Raw genomic sequence first — 26481 nt, forward strand, 5'->3', positions numbered from 1 at the left:
ACATTTTTTTGTATCCTAGTTCGTTTTATCACCGCTTGTGCTGTAACACCATAGTTAATGATGTCTTCTGTTTCTCTCTCTCTCTCTCTCTCTCTTTTTTTTATCTTTGAAGCTGTAACCAGCCCTCCTACCCTTCTGACCGTTGACTCTGTAACTGACACCACTGTCACGATGAAGTGGCGGCCCCCAGACCAGATTGGTGCAGCAGGTTTAGATGGCTATGTGCTAGAGTATTGCTTTGAAGGAAGTAAGTACAACTGGTAGTTAAAATGAATACTATCATCAATAGGTGAGATACGCCCCCGCCCTTCTTTTGTTGCTCATTCTTGGGAAATCTCCTTCCAACCGAAAATGACAACAAGCAAGGTCATCTTTATAAGGTGGATAAAAACTTAGCCTTTCTTCGGTACTTGATGCTAACAAATGGAGATCTCAAAAATATCCGAGCTAGTCTGCCAGATCAGACAACATGATAGTTCTAAGACATAGGAGGAAGGGAGTCTGACAAAACTTCGGAGATTTCCACTTCTTGAATTGGTGGAACAAAATTGTACCAAGCAACATAAGTCTAGTTAGGATGAAGCAAGTTGGAAATTCTGAACTCTATACTGAGCAGAGGGCAGTTATCAAAAGTACTGCTTATTTCTGGGTAATAAAGAAAGTCTATATATTTGGTTAGCTGGTGATCATCCCCCGCCTTCCTAAAGGAAAAAAAGAAGAAGAATAATTAAGGACAACTTTCAGTGCTTAGAGGAAGCAGAATTCAATCCCAGAGGGTGCTTGTGATGGTTTGACATGTGACAGAACTTGTCTCGGTATAGAAAAATTTAATCACTTAAATTTAAGAGGAGAAGAGAAAACAGGCAAAAAAAAAAAAAGTTAATAGAAAAAGAGAAACGACACAAGAAAATATGGGCCAGAGTGTACCTAAAACCAAAAATGATGTGAAGTTCACTGAAAGCCTCTTGTGTTGTTTGATTTCCTGCTTGACGTGATTTGAAAATCAGCGAATAAAACTGCCCCAGTTTGAACTCAGGCTCCACTCTAGATGACGGTAGGTAAACAGTCCACCGGGGAAGCTTGTTCCTATCTCCACAAATGATAGGCCAAGATTTAACCTCTAAGAAAACTCTTTGGACCCCAAACTTTAACGTGGATCTTACATGAAGGAAAGAGGCTACTGAGCACATTTGAGAAATCAGGAATGTGAACACAAAGGCACCTTTCCAGGAGGAAAACTTCTACGGAAAAGAAACTTCGTATGAAGAAAAAAACTGCTGAAAAGGAAGTCCCAGGCCCTTGGATTGGGGCATCCCTGGAAATGACCACCACTGATGTCGGTTGTGGTTGCGAGGGAACAAGAAGGGGGTGGGCGGGCGGGGCAAGGCATCCTGGTAACAGTTCCATTTTCACGTGCTCAGCTCACAGAACACTCTGCTTGATTTCTCCGGGACTTAGAAAGCCACTAACCAAAACTGGTGGGGACATTATGAGAAAGTTCCCAGGTATCCCAGCATGGGAGGGAGGTAGTATTACTAACGCAACAGGTAAATTCTTGAGTGCTTCAAAATATGGTGTATTCCCATTCCATTCCTCCTCCCCCTATTTCAAAAAATCCTGAGTATTCCACTCTGTTATTTATATCACCCCACCAGCAAAATCTCCCAATCTTACATGTGATGTGGCTGCTGAGCACGAACATTTGTATATGTATGAAACAGAGCAAATTCTTTACTCTTTTCTTTCTGATAGGTTTAAAAAGTAAGAAGATACAGCAAAATGATAGATGGCTGTCATTTTGATGTTACCCACCTTAGATAAAATACAACGAAGTGTATTTTACATAATTCTGTGTGTGGTCTGTGTAGATATATATGTATATGTGTATATACATATATATATGTACACAGTCATTATTATGTATATATTTTGCCACATAACGTTTTGGAATTAGCTTTCTATGGAAGTTCTTTCATAACGTGTATATCTTTCTTCTTGCAGTCTTTTCTTTCTTTATGTGGCTGCCCTATTCTTCATTCTTTTTAATGGCTGTTGTCCTCCAGACTAATTTTCTATAGTGTTTAATGCTTTTAGATATGGCAGGTTTTATTCTGTAAGAAAATTCTTTCTTTTATAAGATAGTGTGTTGGTTTTGACTCTGCCTTTCTCTTGTTTTTGTTTTTCGGTTTTTGGGTTTTTTTAATGCCTGCAGCACATTACTCTTCTTTGTTGTCTTCCTTCACTCTAGCTCTTTCTTTTCTTTCTTAAAAATTCTCCTCGTGTATCAAATAACTTTCGTATTCCTTCCCCATCCCTCAGACACCATTTTCTTTCTCCTGTTTTCCTCAGTTAAAGTCGTTCAGAGGTGAAGGGATGGGCTATTTTTTGTTCCCCTCTGATCTTGTTTCGTCCTGTTTTCTCTTGAAATTTCTCCTTTACTAGTTCTTCACTCTTTCAAGCACGTTTTCTGTCTCCTGTTTTCACTTTCTCATCAACTGCTTCTTCACTACGAAAATATCAGCACGGTAGCTCCCAATCTGACCATTGGCTTAAAGACATATCTCTTTTTCGATGTCCTATTGAAATTTTTCAATTTTTATCAATCCGCATGCCCTCTCAGCCACCAGGATATTCTCCTCCCTGTTTCTTCTCCCTGATACTCCTAGAAGGGATGGAATAAGAGAGAGGAGAAGGTTCCAGGGGTTTCCACTCCCCTGCTCCTCTCCTGAGAACGTAGAAAGGCATCATCCTAAACCAGTGGGGTATACCCACAACTAGCCCATGAGCCAGCGACATTCCCTCCACCCCATGTGGAACGCAGGGACCCAGGCAGGCTCAATTTGTTTCCTTGACTGCAGAACTCGTTGCCGTGGCAACAGTGGGCTGCCTCCAAAGCTGCTGGGAAGACAGGGCTGGCTTTATCGTGAGTGCCCTCACTCCCAGCCTGTGAGGATTAAACCCCATAGTGGGAGCACTGTGTTCCCTGGGTACCTGGGAGGACCCTCCCAGGCGGAGGGGGCAAGGACCGGTCAAGGGATAGACTGTTCCACTGTGTGCTGCTTCTCTGTGGAGTCCAAGACCTGCTCCTCCTTTCTCTTCAGGGTCTTGCTTTGTTCCTCTCTACCTCTTGTTCCCACAGCTGGAAGTGCCCAACCTCTTTTCTCCTCCTCTTCTCTGTGGCAGAGGACTCAGGACAAAAACCACAGTCTGAACAGAGCAGGCTGTGGCTCTCCTGAGGAACTCCCCCTCTCCCTAATGTGTTTGGTCTCTTCCGTCACTGCTCTGAAGACAAATATCTTTGCATACTTTGCATACTTTACTAACAGAGAATGCTGACTACTGATACGATATTCTTCTGGTGTGAAAGTGGGTGTCTTTAATTAATTTTAATGACGGATTCTCAAAGGTACATCAGCAAATCAGTCTGATGAAAATGGGGAGGCTGCATATGATCTACCAGGTAAAGTATTCTGTGAAAGCTTTCAAACTTTCTTATTATATGATAAAAGTTTCTGGGAATGTTCCATGACCAAGCATGAAGTACACCTACTACCCACACACAAAAAAGCCCTTAGAGATCAAGGGGGTGGGCGGGCAGTGAGCTAATAATGTGGAAAGCAAGCGTTCCCCCTCCCCCCCCGCCCCGAGGGCATAATGCATAGAAACTTTTAAGAAGTTGAAATATTTGCAAACCCCTCTCTTGAGGTTATAGACAAAGCTACCAAAACCTTTTAAAAATATCAACATTTTTGATCAAGGTAAAAGAATTATGCCAATTCCTTATGAGGTCTTGGCTCCTGAGCTGTGTTTCCTTTTTGCCATGGATATTAACTTCTTGTTTCATAAATGGGAGCATGATCTGACTCCCTGGGCCCATAATAGTGCCTCATAATAAAAAACCAGCTAAGATAAAACAGATTATATGACTATAAAGGCCTGTGTCTCTCATTCATAAGAATAGCATTTTCCTGTTCTGAAGTTTAACGTATGTTGGTGGCTAAATGTCATGATTATGTCAATCCTTATAAAACTGAATTGGAATAAAACTGCTACAAAATTCCTGGGGACAGTTACTGTGATTCAGGAAAGTAACCCCAACTGTCCCCAAGAATTCAGATACTCTAGTATTATAGTATCCTGAATAAGAGGTTTTTCAGAAATAGCAGAATCTGATTATCCTTCTTCCTGTCATTTACATTACCATTCTAGACCATTTTTCATTCAACATGAAAAATGCTCACCCATGTAGTATGACTCCAGACCAAAATCATATTTCCTCCAACTGATTTAATTATGAGTCAATCACTAGTTTAGAGCCGACTGTACCAGTGAGGATGATTTCTTTCTCTAAACACAATTTCTCCTTCTTTTCTTTTTCTTTTGTGGATTTTAGCTGCAGATTGGATAGTTGCAAACACAGAGCTGATCGAGAAGACCAAGTTCACCATCACAGGTCTGCCTACGGATGCGAGGATCTTTGTGCGTGTGAAGGCTGTGAACGCGGCAGGTGCCAGCGAGCCGAAGTATTACTCCCAGCCCATTCTGGTGAAAGAAATCATAGGTAGGTGGCAAGACTTTCAAAATTTTGTCTCCATTTCCAACATTATTTGGTTTTATGTTTTAACCCCCTTTTTTTTTCTCAAAACTTTCTATTTTGCTGTCACTGCTTTGATGTATTGTCAATGCCCCTGGGAGTTAGGAACGAACGAAACAGCTCCTTTCCACCAGTGTGGAGGTCAGCTCGGGGTTTGTAACTCGGTATGAGGACCAGTTAGTTAACCTCACCGGGTTCCGCGAGCCATCTCTGGCCGGGCTGCCGATTCCCATTGAAGAGGGAGCATGAATGCAGCCGTGCAAACAAACAGCCACCACATGGCTCCGATGGGTCTGCAAGGCCAGAACCATCTTCATAATGAAATGGACACATTAGTTGCCCTTTTCAATGTTTGACATCTGCACTGATGGTGCACAAGTGATGGTGAGTAAAACTGCAGGGGCCTCAGCACAGACCCAGTCAGTGCCACCAAACTATGCTAGTGATTTCTGTCTCCCTCACCACCTTGCACTCACAGTTAAAATAAAAGGGCCAGCTTTGCCTCGGCATGTTCTTTTTTTTTTTTTTAATGATTTTATTTATTTATTTGAGAGAGAGAGAGCAAGTGAAACAGCATGAGCAGGGGGAGGGGTAGACGGAGAGAGAGAAGCAGACTCCCTGCTGGGCAGGGAGCCCGATGCGGGGCTCGATCCCAGGACCCCGAGATCATGACCTGAGCCGAAGGCAGACACTTAACCGACTGAACCACCCAGGTGCCCCACCTCTGCATGTTCTTTTTTTTTTTTTTTAAGATTTTATTTATTTATTTGACAGAGACACAACGAGAGAGGGAACACAAGCAGGGGGAGTGGGAGAGGGAGAAGCAGGCTTCCCGCGGAGCAGGGAGCCCGACGTGGGGCTCGATCCCAGGACCCTGGGATCATGACCTGAGCCGAAGGCAGACGCTTAACAACTGAGCCACCCAGTCACCCCTCGGCATGTTCTTGATGAAGCATAAACATTATTAATTTTATTAAACCTTGGTCCTTGAGTACACATTTTTCCTATGTCTATGTGGCAATGAACTGCAAAGTATGCACAGAGGCCTTACCCTGCATACCGTGGTGCCGTGGTTGTGTCTAGAAATAGCACTGATGCAACTGAGTGCGAGGCTGAACTAGTGACCTTTTTCAGAAAATTCCATTTTTACTTGAAAAAAAATGGCTATTTGGCAGGCATTTTGTAGAATACGAAAACAATAAGCCTGCCACTTCAAAGAAAACAACTTATAGTATTTGTTGTCAGCATTTCAATGAAAAATAATGTGAGCTTTCAAGCAAAAGTTAGAATTTTGGAAAACTTATATCCACCCCCATGGACTTGACAGCTCTCAACACTTATAACTATTCTCATCAAGTAGGCAGTGATATTAATGAATGTAATTTTTTGATAATGAATAATGGAATGTGTCAACATTTGGAAGATCTACATAATTTGGTGAAGTAATATTTTCCAAATGACAAATACATGTTAAAAATATGCATGGGTAAAATACATATTAAAAATGTAAGCTAGACCAGCCGATTTTAATGTAACAGGGTGTGAAGAGTTAATTGAAATGGTTTCAGATTCCACATTGCAGCTCACCTTTAAGAAATTACAATTTATCATGTTTTAGTGTAGAAGCAAAAAGGAATATCCAAAATTGTCTAAAAAGTTTATTAAAATATTTCTTCTGTCTGTGTGAAGCCAGATTTTCTTCATTTAAATGACTTCAACCTATACAACATATTATAACAGATTGAAGGCAGGAACAAATAGGAGACTCCAGATATCCTCTATTAAGTCAGACATTAAGTAGATTTGCTAATATATAAACTAATGCCATTAAAATGTTATTTATGTTTTTATTTTTAAATGAATAAATATTTCAAATGTCCTGCTTTAATTTCTAATATGGTAAATATTGATAGATACAGCCCACATAAACAATAGCTGAGCAATTGCTTTTTTGGGAGGGGTCCTTGTTAATTTTTAAGACTGTGAGAAAATACTGAGACCAAAATGTTTGAGAGTTGCTGCTCCAGGGGAAAGAACACTGGACTGGGGGCCTGGATATCTGGGTCCTAGACCACCTTCTGCCACAGTCTCATGTTGTGGCTGCCTGAAACCTTTCGGAAGTGAGTTGTGGGATGGATGGATGGATGGATGGATGGATGAAAGAAAGCATGAAGCTTGCACATTTTCTTAGTAGATTCTGGAGACAGCCTTTATAAGTTGAATCCTGTTTTCATTAGGTATTAGCCATGTGACCTCAGGCAAGAGACTTGATCTTCCTGAGCCTTAATTTTTTCATCAGCAAAACGGAGATAATAATAATACCTGACCCATCAAGAGGCTGTGAGGATTAAATACATTGATCCATGTTGCTGCTTAACAGAATGCTTGCCACATAATAAGCTCTCTATATGTGTTAGCTTTTATTATGATAATGGTTTACTACAGAATCTGGCTGAGTTTCTTTTTCCTCATATATAAAGTTAGGGAGCTAGGGGATCTCCAAGTTCTCTTCCAGCCCCAACATTCAGTAATCATCATCATCATCATCTCCTAAAGTTTTTTGAGCACTTACTATGCTCAGCCATTATGCTAAATTCTTTACGTGGATAACCTTATTTAATCCTCACAACAATCGTACAAATTAGATGCTTTCATCATTCTGATTTTATGGAAGAGTCTGAAACCAGAACCCCTATATATCAGATCTAGGACTCAAACCCAGATCTCTGATCTGAAGTCCATGCTTCTGATCATAAGCACTCAAGGCTAACTCTAGCTTCTAATCCTGGCTGTGTCACCAAGGGCAAGTTACTTAACCTCCTATGCTCCTGTTTCTTTATCATGAAGTAAAACCATACCTATCCTACAAGGTGGCTTTGAGGTTTAAATTAGTCCCCTCATGAAAAGTATTTAGTCCAGTGTCTGTCACTTACTAAGCACTCAGATGATGAGAACTGCTTCATCCCTGTGAGCCTCTGAGCCTTTGACTCCCTGCTTCTGATGGGTTTGTAACAACATGTTCTAGTATCTTTATGGTGTTTAATTAATGAATGTCAGTACATAGTGGGCTAGAGCCACCTATTATGTACCTCATAGCCACACAGGGAGAAAGTTACTATCCAGTTCCAACAGAATTACCTAAATAACAAGTGCTAGGTACAAAAACTTTTTTTGTTTTGTTTTTTTCTGGTGAGAAACTATGAAAAATATATGTAAGGTCCTAAGAGAAAATTTGGTGTTTTTCTATAAAGTTGCTTTAGACTTCTAATGACTATAAAAATAGGAAGTTGCCATAAAATCAAGGAGGTCAAGGATAGATTCTGTTGAGTCAAACTGTGAAAACATCTCTGCTTGAAGAAAATGTTTGGAACCAAAGTTACTGTACATTATCTGGTAATGGCACATCTAAGATTTTACTGTAGAGACGTCAGCACAAGGATATCCCAGTGAGTATCATGCCAGTGTGCTTATGTAAGGCTATTTCCAGTGTACTCTACTGATCACAAAATTATGCTATTTTACCCTCACTCAGAGCCTCCAAAGATTCGCATCCCAAGGCACCTGAAGCAAACTTATATCCGCAGAGTTGGAGAAGCTGTCAATCTGGTTATACCTTTCCAGGTAATAATTTAGGGTCACTTATTTTCTCTTTCCAGTGCTGAGGTGTTTAAGAAGTAGAAACAGGTACTCAAGCACTTCAGCTCATCATGATTCAGGATTTCCTCAGAGGAAAAGTGGATAAATAATGCAAGAGATTTGGGGAGTGAGTAAAGAATCTCGTGCTTGCTGAGGAATCTATTAAACTGATAGATTTTCCTTCTGCATGAGGTGAATGACACCTAGGTTGGACTGGTCTGAAGCTCAGGGACTAAGGTTGGGCAGAGAGGAAATACCAAAGAGATGCCAAAATAAGAAATGCTTAAAGATTCTGGCCCTGCACATCTATAATAAAACTAGTCTTCATTTTAAGTGAAGCTCTTGGTGTAACATTCAGGAAAACAACATGTACGTACTTCCCACAATCACTCCAAGCCAAAGGAAGAGGGATAACTGAATGTTGAAATCTTGATGCCACTAACGAAAAGATGCAAACGTTGTTAAACATTGCTCCAGCAAAAGAATCTGTTGTTTACAAGATTAACCAGGTTTCACCTACAGTAATCAATTTTGGTCTCATACACACACACACACACACACACACACACACACACACACATACTGCACCACCACCCCATTACTTGCTGGACTCTTTATGCCTCTAGACAGCACTTTTCAATATAACTTTCTACAATGATGGAAATGTTTTATAGCATCAAAGTCCAATATGGTAGCCACCAGCCAAATACGACCACTGAGCACTTGAAATGTGATACTTGGAACCAGTGCAACTGGGAAGATTAATTTTTCTTCTTCTTTTTTTTTTTTTAAAGATTTTATTTATTTATTTGACAGAGAGAGACACAGCAAGAGAGGGAACACAAGCAGGGGGAGCGGGAAAGGGAGAAGCAGGCTCCCCGCCTAGCAGGGAGCCCGATGTGGGACTCGATCCCAGGACCCTGGGATCATGACCCGAGCCGAAGGCAGATGCTTAACCACTGAGCCACCCAGGTGCCCCTGGGAAGATTAATTTTTCATTTTCCTTAATTTAAATTAGTTTTAGTTTAAATAGCTATATGTAGCTTGTGGCTCTTATCTCAGACAGCATGGCTCTAGAATTAAAATTTAGGTCTGCACACATTTGAACACACACACAGAGCTCATTCAAACCCAGGCTCCCATGCATGACAAGCAAGCTAAAGGACAGCCAGTTCAGACCACCCTCATTGCACTTGGGGCCTACAGCTTAAAAGAGGCAGTTACCTTCTACATATAGTGTGTGAAATCAGAAGGAAAGCCAAGGAGGATGCGAGTATAAACACAGCGGAGGAGGAAGGAGATAGCTTGGCAAGGTTCCTCCCACTTCGCTCTCCCCACGGCCTCAACTAAAACCAGGAGCTGGCATTAGGCAGGCACTCAGGGTGGACTGGGGCTGCCGAATCTGCCCTCCAGTTTTCCCACCTTGTCTACTGCTGGTACTAATCCCAGTTCCCACATTTTGGGGGCCTGTGTGTCCAGCTTGTCACTTCAATCTTTATAACCATCCTGTGAGATAGGTGCTATCATTGTTCTCATTTTACAGATTGGGAAATTGAGGCACAGAGAGGTTAAGTAACTTGACCAAGGTCATACAGCTCTTGAGAGGTCACTGCATCCAAATACAGACTCCAGGGCCCCAGAGCCCATGTTCTTAACCATTATGCTGTGTTGCACCAGGTTTGGAGCTAGAGAGACGCGGCTGTAAGACCTGGTTCCAGCACTTCCTTAAGCTACAAGGCCTTGGGCAAGTCATTTAATTCCTTTATCCAAAAGTATCCAAATAATGATACTTATTATCTTAATGTGAAGATTAAAGGAAATAGTAAACATCATGTACCTAATGTAGTGCCTTGCACAAAGAATGCAGTCAACAGGCAATGTGAGTACCGCTGCTTCTGCCATAGTTGCTGACCACCAGACGGTCTCCAGCTTTGCCTAGAATGGGGTAAGCAACTGTCATTTTTTTTTTTAAGATTTTATTTATTTGACAGAGAGAGACACAGCGAGAGAGGGAACACAAGCAGGGGGAGTGGGAGAGGGAGAAGCAGGCTCCCCGCGGAGCAGCGAGCCGGATGCGGGGCTCGATCCCAGGGCCCTGGGACCATGACCTGAGCCACAGGCAGCCTCTTAATGACTGAGCCACCCAGGTGCCCCGCAACTGTCATTTTTTGTAATGCTGAAAATAAAGTCTTAAGACCATCTGATTTCCCTCCCCCTCTACTTTTTCTGTCTTTTTAGGGAAAACCAAGACCAGAATTAACTTGGAAGAAAGATGGTGCAGAAATTGATAAGAATCAAATAAACATTCGCAACTCTGAGACTGATACAATCATATTTATCAGAAAAGCAGAGAGGAGCCACTCTGGGAAATATGATCTGCAAGTCAAAGTGGAAAAATTTGTGGAAACTGCATCAATCGATATCCAGATCGTTGGTAGGTTTGGAAGAGGGAACTAGAATGTTCTGTCAAAGCAGTATTTGGACTAATTGTCCTTATCATTAAGGCAAGAGTAAGAATTTTTGTTAAGTTCTTTTTTTAGAATTAAAAAAATATAGATAAATTAGTAAGACTTGTTAAAATAATTTTTTACTGACTAAAAAGACTAATCATTGGAGACTTAGGGCATACATGTTAAAGAAAATTAATGTATATACTTTTTAGTGCAAATGCTTTGTACTGCTTTATAATCCACTTCTCTCTTATTCTGTTTCTCAACTCCTTGGTGATGAAGTATTTCCTGTTTTGAATTCTTGCATAAAAAACATAGTAGATTCTAGACATAACTTAACATGTTTCCTACTACACCTAAAATATGCTAATAATAAAGTTTTAATGGAGAATGAAAAGTTTTTAATAAGTGTAAGGAAGATTACCTAAACAGTTAAACTAAAATGGTTGATCCTGTAGGGCTAGATACTCACTCACCTGTCCAAACAATAAATAAGTGTAGTTCTTACTTCTGTCTAGAGTTAGGGGAATAGAGGAGGCTAACAGATGGACTCCTCTCACTTGCTATAATTTTTGCCATGTCAAGAAATACATTTAAGAGCAGAGCTACAGAAGCCTTGTTTCCAGTCATTTTTATTATTATATTTCAGCAAATTTGCTGAAACTAGGGGTTTTCTCACCAAAGGAGCAACTTCCTATGGCAGATTGGATAAAAGTTCATGCCCTTTAAATTAAGTACTCTCTTCCTATTGGCTAAACCTTCTTGATTATTGTTAAGTTGAGAAGTGTTGAGGCTACCCTGTGCCCTTGGATCTGGCCGGGCTCCATTGTAATGGGAGCCCCCATGGGAGGGTCTGGAAGAGCACTGCCCTCTGAAACATACAAAAGAACCTTTCTTTGACACGTAGTTACTTTATCAGGTAGTTCTAAGTGCCTGGGCCATTGCTTACACACTCAAATAAATAATAATTATCGTTCTAGTTATTTTACTAGTTCCAAATTTATGTTGGCAGAGAGATAAAACAAGTTTTCCTCATGCCTACTAAAGATGTCTTTTGGGTACAACAGAGGAACCCACTCACAGGCTGTGGCCTCCGTGCCTCTCACCAAAAGCCAGAGATGCTTGGCCCAGATGGGCTCTATGATTTGGAGTCCGAGGTCAGCTTTCATTTCCCATTAGGCAGGGTAGCCTTGTACTTCATTGCCAGTAGCCTGCCCTTGGAGGGATGGCTAATGAGGTTTGAAGTTTCATTTAAATTTCCTTTTCAAAATCCTTTTCATTCCATGAAGATGAAAGTCAAGAGTTTCCAGATAAACTTAGCTGGAGTGCATTCTACTTCTCTGATGTTTAAGAATAGTGAAAGAAATGCGGGTAGAAATGCAGGGAAGGAAGGGCATTTCAAATATCCTCCTGTAATGAGGTACAGCGGTCCCCTTTGTGGATGGAGACACGTTCCCAGATGTCTGAAACCACAGGTAGTACCAAACCCTATATATGCTATATTTTGTTTTATACATCCATACCTGTGATAAATTCAATTTATAAATTAGGCATAGTAAGAGATTAACAACAATAACTAACAATAAAACAGATCAAGTATAACCATATACTGTAATAAAGTTAATGTGGTCTCTCTCACAAAATATCTCATTGTACTATACTCACCCTGCTGATGATGGTAATGTGAGACGATAAAATGCCTATGTGATGACATGAAGTGAGGTGAATGACGCAGGCATTGTGACATCGCATTAGGCTACCATCGACCTTCTGACACTATGTCAGAAGGAGGAGCATCTGGCTTCTGGACATCAGTTGCCCACAGAAAGCAAAACTGCTGTTAAGGAGGAGACCACCGCATAGGTTGGGAGGGAAGGTGATCTCACTGTGATGCCATGAATTCATCTTATAGACCGTCCATGTCCACCTCAGCTGGTGAAGATTGAGGATGTGTGGGGAGAGAACGTTGCTCTATCTTGGATACCACCAAAGGATGATGGAAATGCAGCCATCACAGGGTACACGATCCAGAAGGCTGACAAGAAGAGCATGGTAAGGTCTGGCTTACTCTGGTTCAGCAGCAGCAAAATCACATTTTATCAGAGGTAAAGGTGGGGCATGAGGTCCTCTGTGGAGGGGAATGCATGGGGGAGGGGCATGGGTAAATAATGTGGCCTCATGGAAAGGCAAAGGCATTGGACTTGAATCCCCGCATTGCCACTTAAGAGCATGTGTACATGGACAGTCATTTAACTTCTTTGATCTCCATTTTCCTCATCTGTAAAATAGGGATACGAATACTTACTTTGCTTGGTTATTGTGAGGCTAAAACTATATAAAGCAGCTGGCACACAATGCTCAATGGAATTTAATAAATTCATTTGTTCGCCAAATATTTACTCACTCTGGGTTCTAACTCAGATTTAATCCATGCAACTCTTTCTCCTTATAAAATAAATGTTGGGTAACATGGACAGAAAGACACCAGTTAGAAAAGAAGGATTCTAAAGGGAACAGCATGTGCAAAGGTCCTGAAGAGGGGAGGAGCTTAGTGTGTTCCAGAAGCAACCCAGTCAGAGTATGAATTGTTATTACCTATATTTTATCACTGAGGAAGCTGAGGCTCAGAAAGGACAAAATGACTTGCTCAAGATCACCAGATTTTAAATGTTAAAGTCTACATGTTCCTACATCAGAATCCATCCACTACACCGTACTACTGCCCTACCTGTAAGTGAATGAATGAATAAATGACTGTTTGGACACACAACGGCATAGAGCCATTTTTCATTCTCACAGGAAGAGTAAAACATCATATTTAATGATATTGATAGGAAATCCTTAGGCATTTTTGCTAGTAGATCTCAGTAAGAACTTCGGTTATGAAATCACATCAGATTGTAATTTCATACCCTAAGTTATGAAGGGGAGAGGGTTGGAAAGGGCAGGCTAGGTAACAAGAATGAACTTCGAGCCTCTCCTTTCCATAAACTATTTCTAGCATGTCCTTTTTGGTTTTGGTTTTGTTTCCTGAGTGGGTATTCCATGACTAAGTAAGATTTGACATTTAAAGCAGCATTTTCCTGCTAAACCTGGACAGCTTCAGAGCGAAATGAGTGGATTGCTTTGCAAGGGAAGTATCTGAACACTTTGGATTTCCTCAGCAAGAAGGGCTCTTGTTTGGATCTTGGCCCAGATATTAGCAGTGAATCCAGGGGTACCATGGTTCTTATAGAGGGTCCTTCTGGCGCCCCCCCCCCATTTTTCCACCCCCAGCATACTTGCCTGATGTTTGTCTTCTGAGATATCCAGTCAAGTCCAGATGAACCAGGACTTTCCCAATGCTTCATGTAACTGAGTTCTACCTGGTGACAGGGGCTGATCCCTAACCCTTGCACCCCTGTGTTTCTGTTGCATTTCAACAGGGACAGACCTATAGACCAAAAGATGCTCCCTCTGCCCAGTGTAAGTCCCAGGAGATCACCCACCATTGTCTCATTGTGGCTACAGGTGCTATTCTTCACTTAAATTCCTATTGTTATTCATGATTTCATAAACATCGTTTTCATTATGTGTGCAACACATTAATTTATTCATTCATTTACTATGTGTTGAGCACTGTTCTAGCTGCTGGATCGGAAAAAAAGAAAGGAGCACTCACAATCTAGGCAAGAAGAAAGATATCCTAAAACCAAATGATAGCACAGGACACTAAATGTTGGAATAAATGTTGGAATAAAGTGCTTTGGGAATAAAGGAGGGCATAACTTCATTTGTCTGGTGCCTTAAAAATTTCCAAAATACAGAGATGATGGCCCCTAAAAATTCTAGGAAAAATTCTCCTTTATGAACTTTTTGTCAGAAAACGTATTTTCTCAATTAGTGGTACTAAACATACATGGTGCAATATGGTTCTTTACTGGTTGCAAGACAAACTTTGAGACCACTATGTTTCTCAGTATGGTGAGGAAAAAATTGAAAAGAAAATTACTTGTTTTAGCTTCTCATTCATTCATTCAAGTATCCAATAAATATTTATTTTTTGCATAGTACCTATTATGTGCCAGGTATTATAATAGGCATTGGAAATACAGGGGTGAGAAGAAAAGTCTGTCTTTACCATCATGGTGTGTCCATTTCAGTGAAGGAGGTAGAGAGTAAACAAGTAAAATAGTAAATATATAATGTAATTTAAAGTAGCAAGTTCTGGGGCACCTGGGTGGCTCAGTCATTAAGCGTCTGCCTTCGGCTCAGGTCATGATCCCAGGGTCCTGGGATCGAGTCCCACCCTCAGGCTCCCTGCTCAGCGGGAAGCCTGCTTCTCCCTCTCCCACTCCCCCTGCTTGTGTTCCTGCTCTTGCTATCTCTCTCTGTGAAATAAATAAATAAAATCTTTAAAAAAAAGTTAAAGTAGCAAGTTCTGTTAAAAAAAAAAAAAAAACCTAGCCCGGTTAAGGTGATAGAGTATGACCAGCCTAGAGTGGTGGGAGGGTAAACAATTAAGAAGGAGGTAATATCTGAGCAAAGACCTGGAAAAACCTACGTTAATAATATTAGGCAAATTTATTGGGTGATATTAATTTTTCTCTAGTGATTTAACATCATCTCTTCCTCAGAATAGATAAGTTTAAATTAAAATTCTGTAATTAGACTTTGTTATACAAAAGATAGGTGACAGACACTATATACTTATGAAGAAAATATAAAAGTAGGAGTTGACATCTAGGATATATGAATCTAATGTGTAAATGAAGATTAAATTATCCATAGTCAAGTATAAGTTTATTGTAAAGTATTAAACAAATTAAATGTACATTGTTACTACTCTCAATATAAAAATCAGCACTATTTTTCTTTTAGTTAATGAAACATCCCTATTATTTATTCTAGTCAACAGTGGGAATAGTTGTGTATTTTTAGATGATTTTTCTCAAAAAAATTTTTTTTTTCAAATAGGAATGGTTCACTGTCATTGAGCATTATCACCGAACCAGTGCCACCATTACCGAACTGGTCATAGGAAATGAGTATTATTTCCGGGTCTTTGCTGAGAACATATGTGGCCTCAGTGAGGATGCAACAATGACTAAGGAGAGCGCTGTGATTGCCAAGGATGGTGAGTTAGCAGTGGACTGGTATAAAGGGGGTTCTGCACTCACCAGTATGTGGGGGTGGGAGGGGTTTCCTTTTTTTTTTTTTTTTTTTTTTTTTAGTAAAGGCTTCAGTACATGGGCATGGTTAATTAAATCACTGGCCTTGTGATTGAATGCAAGCTCCAGCCCCTCTCCCGTCCCTGGAGGTCTGGCGATGGGGCTGAACATTTGAACCCACTAATCACAAGGTTGGTTTCCCTGGCAACTGATCCCCATCCTTGGGTCCAAAAGTCACCTCATTAATGTAAAAAAGACCCCTTTACAGCTCCTCTCACTTAGGAAATTTCAAGGATTTTAGGAGAGCTCTGTGCCAGAAATGTGGCCAGAAGACCAAATATCTACTTCTTATTATAAATCACAATATAACAACTGGATATCTGGAAACCTCAGTTTTCCATGACTAGATGGAGAGGCCTGGAAGAAGAGATGTGATGAATGGGAATTCAGAAACTGATAAACACACATTTTTAAATTGTGGTAAAAATTTTCGAGTAAAATGTTCATTTTACCAGTAAAAATTTTTTTATTTTTAATATTACATTTTTTAAAAATGTAAGCTTTAACTCATTCCAGTTTCTGGGCTGTGGGTCTAGAAATGGCTCAAGTCATAGGTATAGGAATTTCATTTCAAATAAGCCACTTTCCTTTAAAGCTCTTGCTCATTGCTTTCACATTAAAGCACACTGTTGATCAAAATACTCAGACACCAAATTCTTCTCAATATTTCTTTCAGTCACAGAGGACCACGCTAGCTTTCTGTCCCAGGTGAGATTGGTTGTCCCTTTGTACCCTTCAGAATGAATGTCGGTGGTGTTCACCCATGTTTTTACAAGTTTTTCTAAGCTCAGGGGAATTTTAATCATGAGTAAAGTATGCCAAGAATAATATATTCTCAGGCCAATTTGTATATTTCTAATGCTTGTTTCTAAGGTAAAATCTACAAAAATCCAGTGTATGAAGATTTTGATTTCACAGAGGCACCCATGTTTACTCAGCCTTTGGTTAATACGTATGCTGTGGCTGGTTACAATGCCACCCTGAACTGCAGTGTGAGAGGAAATCCTAAGGTACCATTTTTTTTTATCACATTAGTTAAATTTAAGAATTAGTCCCAAATTCCCTTTTTTATATTAGACATATTATTATTGTGGGTAATAATATAAACTGACCTTCCAAGTGCTCTTGTGTCTTTCTCTGGGATAGGAAGAAGGGTGCAGTGTTATAGTGTTGGTGGATAATTCGGTCCACCATTTAAATACAGTAATAAAACATGCTTATATTTCTTTATTAACTAAAGGATACCTACTAAGGAAAAACCAAAACACCTAGTCTTAAAAGAGCTGAGAGCTAAGGAGATGGAAGTAATATCGTTTCACCTGAAAAATTAGGTGGTAATATTAATTCATCAAATTTTCTGAAACAGATTAAAGCAAATAATGATGATATTATAATACAAGGCAGAATTTAAAATGTGCTGGGATAAGGGTACAGAGTACTAGGAAGGAAGAAATTGCATCTGATTGAAGAGATTCAGAAAGGTTTTAAGGTTTCTTGTTGGCATTTGAAAAGAACAATGAATTAATGAATGTTGCCCATAGTGATATCTATTCCTGGGTGACACTGTGGGATAAGTGCCCTAGGATTTGGAAAAATTGCAAAGTGGTATTTTTCCTGCATTATACCATGAGCAGGAACAGAGTCAAGGGAGAAGGTAGACTAAGAATGAGAGGAAGATCCTGAATTCATACTTAGTTGGAAATGACATCGGTATATCCAAATGGGAATGACCAGGAGGGAGAGGAGCGGTTCACCAGAGCTTATAGGAGAAAGGCCAGGGCTGTGACTCTTGATTTGGAAGCCCCGGGCATGGGAGTGCTATGTTCCACCTCTTGGAGCCAAAGCTCTAGAAAGGAATATCATCCAGGAAAGACAGTGGTGAGTGAAAAGCCAAAGTCCAAGGTGTAAGCCTCAGGGAATGGTCCCATTTGAAAGGAGGAAGGAGGAAGGTGATGGTATGAAGGAGACAGAGAAGCAAGTCTCTAGGGTCTGAGCAAGGTAAAAGCATGGAAGAGGTGGAAGAGAGAATGTGGAGAGCATGCATTTACCAAAGGGAGGAGAAGACAGTATGGGAAGGGAGGGGAGGGTCAAGGGTATCGAATATAATTCAGAGGCCAAGGAGAATAAAGTCATCTTCCTGGGTGACTGACTGGTCGTTACTGATCTTGCATTATCTGAAGTGGACCCAGTCCACTGGAAGAGAGATGAAATGGTGGGGAGGCATAAGCAGCACATAAAGAATTAGAAAAGAATGTCAGAAAAAGGAAGTGAAGAAAAGCAGATAGTTATGACACCTTATGGGGATTCTCTGAAAAATGCCCAGCAGTATACATTCTCCAGGATGAGCTCACCTCAGGGACCTGTAGATCAAATTGGAATGGGTCTGAATCTGTTTGGGAAGAGAGCCCCAGAGCTGTCCTCTGAACAAGTCTGGCTTGCTTCTTCAGAACTGCTCATTTGTCTTCTTGCCAAGCACTAAGTAGAATTTAATTTGAAAGAAACAGTGCTCAAGCAGATGTGGATTCTTCTTAGATGTGCTTTCTTTCTAAGCCACACTTTAAAATCTGGTCACTGGTTTTAATGGTCTATTATTATGCTAGGTACTGATATGTTTTGACCTATTTACTTCAATCTTCAGCCCAAAATAACCTGGATGAAAAACAAAGTTGCTATTGTGGATGACCCAAGGTACAGGATGTTCAGCAACCAAGGGGTCTGTACTCTGGAGATTCGCAAGCCCAGCCCCTATGATGGAGGCACTTACTGCTGTAAAGCAGTCAATGACCTTGGGATGGTGGAGATCGAATGCAAACTGGAGGTGAAAGGTATGACATCGAAGATCTCATGTATAGACTAAAATGAAAGAAAATCATTTGATTATTGCCCTTACTGCAAAATCCAAATTGTTTTCTAAAATGTCTGGGGGTGGTGGGGGAAGGGGAGAGAAAATTCTGGGAGAGAAGACATTATTCTATTCTGCATTCATTCTGATTTATTTAAGTAGACTTATTCTCATCTCTTGCAATTCTTGTTACCTAAAGGAATATTAATTTCAGTGGAATGCTAGTATGTGTATAACACAGTGGGAATGAATAAAGTCAGGGGGATATGACTTTGGTGATATCCATTTATTAGGAAAAAAGCCTAGTGCAAAAGCTCATCTAATGAAACTGCAATTAAGGAATTTATACTATTTTTAATAAGTTTACTATTCTGTGAAACTTCTAATATATATATGGGTCAGTTTGCTAATTTAGTGTTTACTATTGCACATATAGAATATAACATATCCATATGATAATCAGTTGCTTTTAAAATCTCATTAGAGAATTTCCATTTATAGATATGCATTTCATTTATACTAGTTTTTAGAAGTGTTGCAACTAATGTAAACCAAGAAAACATATAAGGATTTACGTGGTAGAAAGGTCTCAGAATAATACCCTGTCATCTTAATCAGTTTTTACAGTAATTGAGTATAATTTTTATACTGAAGTTTTTTCTTGACAATCAAAACCTACTTTGGGGGGCGCCTGGGTGGCTCAGTCGTTAAGCGTCTGCCTTCGGCTCAGGTCATGATCCCAGGGTACTGGGATCGAGCCCCGCATCGGGCTCCCTGCTCAGCTGGGAGTCTGCTTCTCCCTCTCCCTCTCCACCTGCTTGTGTTCCCTCTTTCGCTGTGTCTCTCTCTGTCAAATAAAAAAAAAAAAAAAAAAAACCTACTTTGGGATACTGTGAGAACTCCTACAGATGTCAAAGTCACTGTTATGAGATAATGGGTGACATGGTCCAAATGTCTTTTCTCTTTTTCTTCTTATATTATATTGCCTTTCTGTGATAACCAAAATCTTTATTTTTTCTACCTCTTTGTAATGAAGAAATTATGATCCAAAAATCTGAAAGATAACTTTGTAAATATCTATTTAGAAAAAAACATAGTAAATACTTAAGATACTAATATAAAAAGAGGTTTTAGTCCTAAATCTAGTATAAAATACAGTAAAGATACTTCCTGAAAAAAAATTTTTTATAACTTAAAAAAAAACCAGTATTCTTTCTGCTATGATTTCTGTCCATCCTCAAGTAATACAGAATAATAGATTCATAACTGAACAAGAGGAAATTTTTTTTTCTCAAATATAAAACAAAAATACTCTTAGAAAATGTCAAATGTGACTATTGAGTGTTTACAAGTTTAAATATTATTTTAGCTGTTTACTAGCTCTAATGCAGGCTAAGTTAACAGTTGCAAATATATCTGGTTTCTCAACTCCTAGCTTTATTATTATCAAGGTATTGTTGGTACTTATGTCTCAATAGCCAGTAAAGAACAACAACAAAAACCCAGTACCACATCTGCATGCTTTGAAAATAAACAAATGTTGCTAATGATATAAAATGATTATTTCACAAATGGCTCAACATTTGGGGTCCTCCATAGAAGCAAATAATATTGTACATATGGATGATATATCCTTTATAGTAATTGTATAGTAAGTTGTATAGTGATTGCATTTAATAATACAAGTAATGTACACTAGTATGTAAGTTCATAATAAGGTACCAACTGTGCTGTATTGGTGAAAACTTTTGGTCCTAAGAGTAAAGCCAAGATTGTTGATCATCAGATTGTTATCTGATAATAGGTGACTTGAATCAAGTTAAGCTGTGAAAAAAAAAAAGGTAAGAATGTCAACTGAGAATAAATAAATACTGGTACAAATATTCTAATTCTACAGTGATATATCAAGGAGTAAATACCCCTGGACAACCAGTCTTCCTGGAGGGGCAGCAACAGGTTTTAAAAGTTCATATCCCACTGGATATTTCTACTTTCTGTTCCATTCCTCTTACATGAAATCGCACTTTGCATGTAAAGCTTGACTTTTTCATTTGCTTTTCATTGTATTTCTTAGCAGCTCATGGCATACAGTATTTATGCCATGAACAGGAAGGCCAAATTATTCAAGGATATTAATTAATGTAGGCACTATGTTTTGTCGGAAAACTAAGTACCATACCACACATCCCCATAAATAAAGCCAGAGAGCTACGTTTGAAGATAACCTCATGGTAGACATCAGATGATTAAAACTTGGGACTCATTGACAGTTCTTTAATATTTTCATTTTTTAAATGTAGAGAAATATGATCTTCCTTTAAGATAGTTTCCACTGTAGTTTCCTTAGATTCCTGTTAAAATTCAGAAGACTGAATGTTTTTAAATTGCTAAGTTGTAGAAAAAGTGTTCTGGACATTTTGGATGGAGAGAGGACACAAATAAAAATATTTGGAAATCTTTGGATCCAATATTTAGAAACTTTCATATTTAAGATTTCCGATGAAAAACTTACTAGTAGAATATCTGTGAGCCATCTATCTGTTGGGCACTTTGGATATTTTCATAGGATCAAAATTATTTCATATATTTATGAACTTGAAGGAAAATTCCAGGCCCCATTACTAAGTGTATTAAGCAATAAATGAGTCCTATCCTATATGTATAATGCACCCCCATTTGGAAGAATAAATTAAGAAGTTCTTTGCGCCTGGGTAAGCAACCTGACGTAAACTCTAATGATGTAAATCTATGCCTGAGTTTACAATTCCCAGAGATAATGTCAGCTTGCAAAAGATGACAGAATTAGGGCTCTTTCTTTAAGGTTTTTTAGATTATACATAGAGTCACTTTCTAGTCTAAGTTTGTTTAAGCCTTATGTTTATTTAGATCAGTCATATATAATCAGTTCAGAATACAATATTATAAAATACACTAGTCTAATATTACATCTACTTGATAATTTTGCCTTTTAGAATTTCAACATATATATATGTACACTAATTCTTTGTCTATTGTCTCTGTTTTTCTTTTGTTGAAAAACACAATATATATATGTTGTAGGGTTTTTTTTTTTTTAAGCTAATGGTTTGGAAGCTCTTACCATAAATATTCACTGTACAATCAGATTGGCTTTACCACCTGTTCAGGCCAAGTGGTTGTGCATATTAATAAATGTTTTACATATTAATGATCCTTTTGAAGTGACTGGATCCTGGCCTTCATTCCATGCGCTTCTATTTTCCTCCATCTTTCACATGACTAAGGATTAATGAAATCACCTCATCATAATCGTGACTATAATTTCATCCAACAAGTACTCAACTTTGGTTTTAGCACTTTATTAATGCTTACAACTTCTCTCTCTCTCTCTCTCTTTCTCTCTCTTTCCCTTAGTCGTAGCACAGTAAGGATTTTTGAATGTATATTATCATCTAAGGTAAGCTTTCATATGGTTTTGGCATATGAAGCTTATGACTGTCATAAGCCATACAAAGCCTGTGGAGTATGGCATGATTTTCATTATGTAATCCAATGAAAATAGACTATTTAAAATCTCTAACTTTGTAGTTTTAATTTGTATTTAAGTATCTTGGAATTAACCGCTAGTACTTATTCATCACAACAATCTCCTGTTGACATGAAGCAAGTTGTTGAATGCAGTAGAGCATGACTTAAAGCATTTAATGTAGTTGAAAATGATACCCAAGCATTCTGAACGCTTTGCATCAAGGAATGGACATGTACATAAGTGGCATCATTTCTACCAATATGTGACTTGATATTTTTTTTTTTAAAAAAGGAGAATGACTTTCCCAAATTTGCATTAAATAAGTTTTAAGAATGTTCAAATGGCATGCTGTTTTTGCCTGGACGTGAATTTATTAGCAAGTAGTGAAACACTTCCTTAAAGGACCATGAATTTTTACGGTTTCATGGGTTCTCTTGTGAGGAGTATTTTTATTTTTTTAAATATAATTCAGAAACCTGGAAGGTAAGTTTGAAATATTAGTAGGTGTTTCACCTTCAGAAAGTATTGGATGGGTTTTACTCTTTTTAACAAAATCTTTCCAATTTTTGCAGTTTTGACAGGGTATAAATAGGCAAAGCTAAAGGAGTGGTCCCTTTTTTCTTCTCTAATGCACTTGAATAGGAATTCTTTGTGCTTAATTAAAAAGAATATTAACAAGGGGCACTGGGTGGCTCAGTTGGTTAAGCGTCTGACTCTTGATTTCCGTTCAGGTCATGATCTCAGGGTTGTGAGATTGAGCCCCACGTCCAACTCCACACTCAGGGCAGAGTCTGCTCTAGATTCTCTCCTTCTCCCTCTGCCCCTCCCCCTGCTCATGCTCTAAAATAAATAAATAAAATCTTAAAAAAAAAAAAGAACATTAACAAACAGGAAACAGCTCTTCCCACTGATTCATAACATGACTTGCATTTATCTGCCATTCAGTCAGAAGGCTTAAATCATCTGCAGAAGAATCCCAAAACCTCTCCAAGAGCAATAGATGCTTTCCAACCGGTCAGGAATTTCAACTAAGATTGAATAATAGGGAACAAAAAACTGCTATGGGTCTGCCGAGAACTCGCTTTTCCTTCTAGAAGATTTCCAAGGAGGGACTGAATGAATCTTTGTAACTAACTGGAACATAATTAGTCCCATTTCTAGGCAGCTAGTCAGGAAGTAGTATTTGAGTAATCTTTCACATAGACGGTTTTGACTTTGCCTTTTCCTCTTCGTCCTCTCTAGGTGGCCTTTCCTTCTGCAGGCTCCTCTTGCAAGGTGTGCCTCCTAACATAATTGATTCCTATTTGCGAGACTTGCAATCAAGCAATCCTGAGGAATACTAAGGGCCTGGGCCCTGCCTCCCTACACTCCACTGCTTTGAAATCTGGTTGCAATGAGAAAGCATTTTCTGTTTTTCCACCAGCCACTCAAGTGTGGTCGTTTTCTTTCCTCCTGATGTTGAAGAAAAAAAAAATGTTTGCACGGATTGCTTAATTAAAAATTGCATACAAAATTTCATTTGCAGTCAGTTTTTTTTGGTCATTATTGTCTATGCTTGGTCACTGCACTTTACAAAAAAAAGCAAGCTATAAAATTAGCAAAAGCAGTCGTTTTAGTTTAAAATAGTAGGCGGTAAATGCTTTCTTTTTTCCAGAATAAAAACACATCGTACAATACAGCACAGTCAGATCCTGAAAACCCATCTTTCTCTTGAAAACCCCCTCTTTTCTTGATCTTAGAGATTTTTCTAAGCAAAGCAGGGCTGTTTATTTCACACAATCCTGCTTAACACCAGTGGATCTGTACCCTTTTTGCCATTTGAATTCACTGTAAGACTTCATAAAGTCTTTCAGATGAGTTTTCTCAATGGAAGGGAAAATGTATTCAATAAATGGTACAATAAATTTGAAGTGCTTATGATGAGGTGACACAGTGCTCATTGATGTGTCTGGGGTTGTGTGCTCAGAGAGAACTGAGGACAAAAGGCTGGGAGCTGGGGTGCTACCCAACTTGGGCCTGACCTTCATTGGTCTCTGGTGCGGTCTCCTGGCCGAATGCACCAGGGCTCCTGCCAAAACAGATAGTCATGGTGACAGAGAGCTATTGAAGACTACAGAGAAATTACAGATTTAGAGTTTGCTGATGGCATCCTTTCCAATTGATGGAGACCATCAAAATCCGGAAGCTGAGAAACATTTGTAGGAGCTCCCCATCTTCTCGATGCTTTCCTCTCACTCTGATGTTCTAGAGAAAGTTTCAGTCAGGGAATGGAGTGAAGTGTGAGTAGGTCAACTCACCACTATTGTTTACTCCTTCACCTCCCTCCATTTCTTCCTTTTGGTCTTTTGTCCTAGGAGCTAAATACATTGTGACCTGCAGATGGGCCCATAGCATCCTGGCACAGCATTTTAAAATATCTGCTCTGCTTCCTTTCCAGATTAGGGCTAGGAAGTTGTGGTGGTCACGCTCCTGGGTTGATGTGGGTTTCATCGATGGAAGGAGCGGATGATCCAGGTAGTTGTAGTACCTTTGGGAACAGCAAGGGAAAACTCGTGTTCTTGTCCAAACTCTGGCCTCTTCTGTTCTGATGGATTGGTGATCTTGCCTTACTGGTTGTTAAGAGTATTGGCTACCATCCCATATTCTCAATAATTGTGAAATAGCAATGTGTGCAGCCCCTATGTAAATACCCATCTTAATCAGAAAATATATTTACACATTATTTTATATAAGAGAAGTCTAGTGAATCTATAAAGTCAAGAAGATCATATCTCTGTGTGCAAACCCAATAAATGACTATCTGGCAAAACCAATCAGTGTGGCCCCAGCAGTTTGGCTGCTGAGGTCAGAACCCCAGGACCCCAGCAACTGAGCTGGTTGCTTAATTCAAACCCTCATTGACTGATTTTGCCAAGTCAGGGTCAAGTTTGTTAGGCTTTTTATAAACATTGCCTAAAAGTGACTGTAAAGTATCCTTACAAAATATTGGTTCTCCAGTCATGACTTATGCTCTCAAAAATATTTTGTACTAGATAATGTTATTTTTCTACATATGATCTCTTCTCTTATTAAGGGTGCTCTTGCACCACAAAGTTCCAAAAAGAAGAAAAAGTCTATTTTGAAACTACAAAGAGCAAAAAATGTCCAAAGCTGTCATTGCTATTAGCTTTCCTACAACTCTGTCCTAATTTTGTTTGAATTTCATTTTATTTGAGAAAAATTATATATCACAGGAATTCTTTTTGGAAACTAAACATTTATAAAATGTTTTAAAGGATCACACTTACTTACTTACTTTAAAAGCTTAATGAATACTTCATCTAAATTAATACAGAAATTGAAAAAAACCCACTAACTCCAAGAAATATTGGAATAAGGTAATATGTCCTTAGCCACTCATTTTTAATAATTCTCAAACATCCTATTCAGTTCAACAAATGAGTTATTGAATATCTGATGCGTGCAAATCCAGAACCCAATGATGAATAAGCATCTTCATGCCTTCAAAGAATTTATAACGTAGAAGACTAGTAAACAAAGGGAAACACATAAACAGGGCAGACAACAGGTGTAAGAGAGCACTATAAGGATTCAAAAGTTGGATAATGTGGCTTATGTTTTGTTATTATCCATGTATGTATCACACTAGGATGAAGTACAAGACATGCCGTGTGATTTTATTTTTCTAAGTCAAATTAAAATATAAGCTCTCCACTAGGCAGGGAGATTGAGAAATTCTCTCTGTCCTGTTTGGAGGTCCTACTTCAGGCTCTGGGTTAGCTGGAATATTTTTTGTGCCTAGAAAATGGAGAGAAAGAAGGTCTCTCCATTTTAATCCACACTGATGACTACCGAGATGTCTGTGTCCAGCCCACTATGGTCCACTCAAAGACAAGTGACTCCGAAACTTCCTGGACAAGTGTGGACCTGGGGTCTTTCAACCTCCAAAGCCATAGCTTGGCTCTTTACCTGCTACTTTTAAAGATGTTCTTTGTGGGAACACTGGAGAGTTCTACCACTTAGTACTAGCCTTAGAGCTGGGCAAGAGGGACCCCTCTACTTTCAAGAGCCTCACTGTGGCCCTCCTCCACCTGTATCTCCCTCCACAGGACAGGAAGGCCATGAAGCCAAGGGGATGTGCCTACTTGGAACCCTTCCCACACCTCTTTCTTATAGACTGAACCCAACCTCACTTTTAGGACCTTTATGGGCCTTTTTCCTGAGTTCAAACCCCCAAGAAA

General features: G+C 39.2%; 1 protein-coding gene across 1 annotated transcript in view; it reads left to right on the forward strand.

The window, feature by feature from the left end:
- The window catches only part of MYBPC1 (myosin binding protein C1), a 61206-nt gene extending 37453 nt beyond the window's left edge, over positions 1-23753 (forward strand). Inside the window, exons 19-27 of the mRNA XM_078074187.1 lie at positions 113-247; positions 4394-4561; positions 8127-8215; positions 10469-10664; positions 12593-12732; positions 15637-15796; positions 16764-16900; positions 18529-18715; positions 23483-23753. Of these exons, the coding sequence (XP_077930313.1) occupies positions 113-247; positions 4394-4561; positions 8127-8215; positions 10469-10664; positions 12593-12732; positions 15637-15796; positions 16764-16900; positions 18529-18715; positions 23483-23583 (1313 nt within the window). The 3' untranslated portion in view covers positions 23584-23753. The remainder of the gene's footprint in view (positions 1-112; positions 248-4393; positions 4562-8126; positions 8216-10468; positions 10665-12592; positions 12733-15636; positions 15797-16763; positions 16901-18528; positions 18716-23482) is intronic.
- The last annotated feature ends 2728 nt before the right edge of the window (positions 23754-26481 follow it).

This window comes from Halichoerus grypus, chromosome 6, assembly GCF_964656455.1.
Source record: "Halichoerus grypus chromosome 6, mHalGry1.hap1.1, whole genome shotgun sequence".
NCBI lineage: Eukaryota > Metazoa > Chordata > Mammalia > Carnivora > Phocidae > Halichoerus > Halichoerus grypus.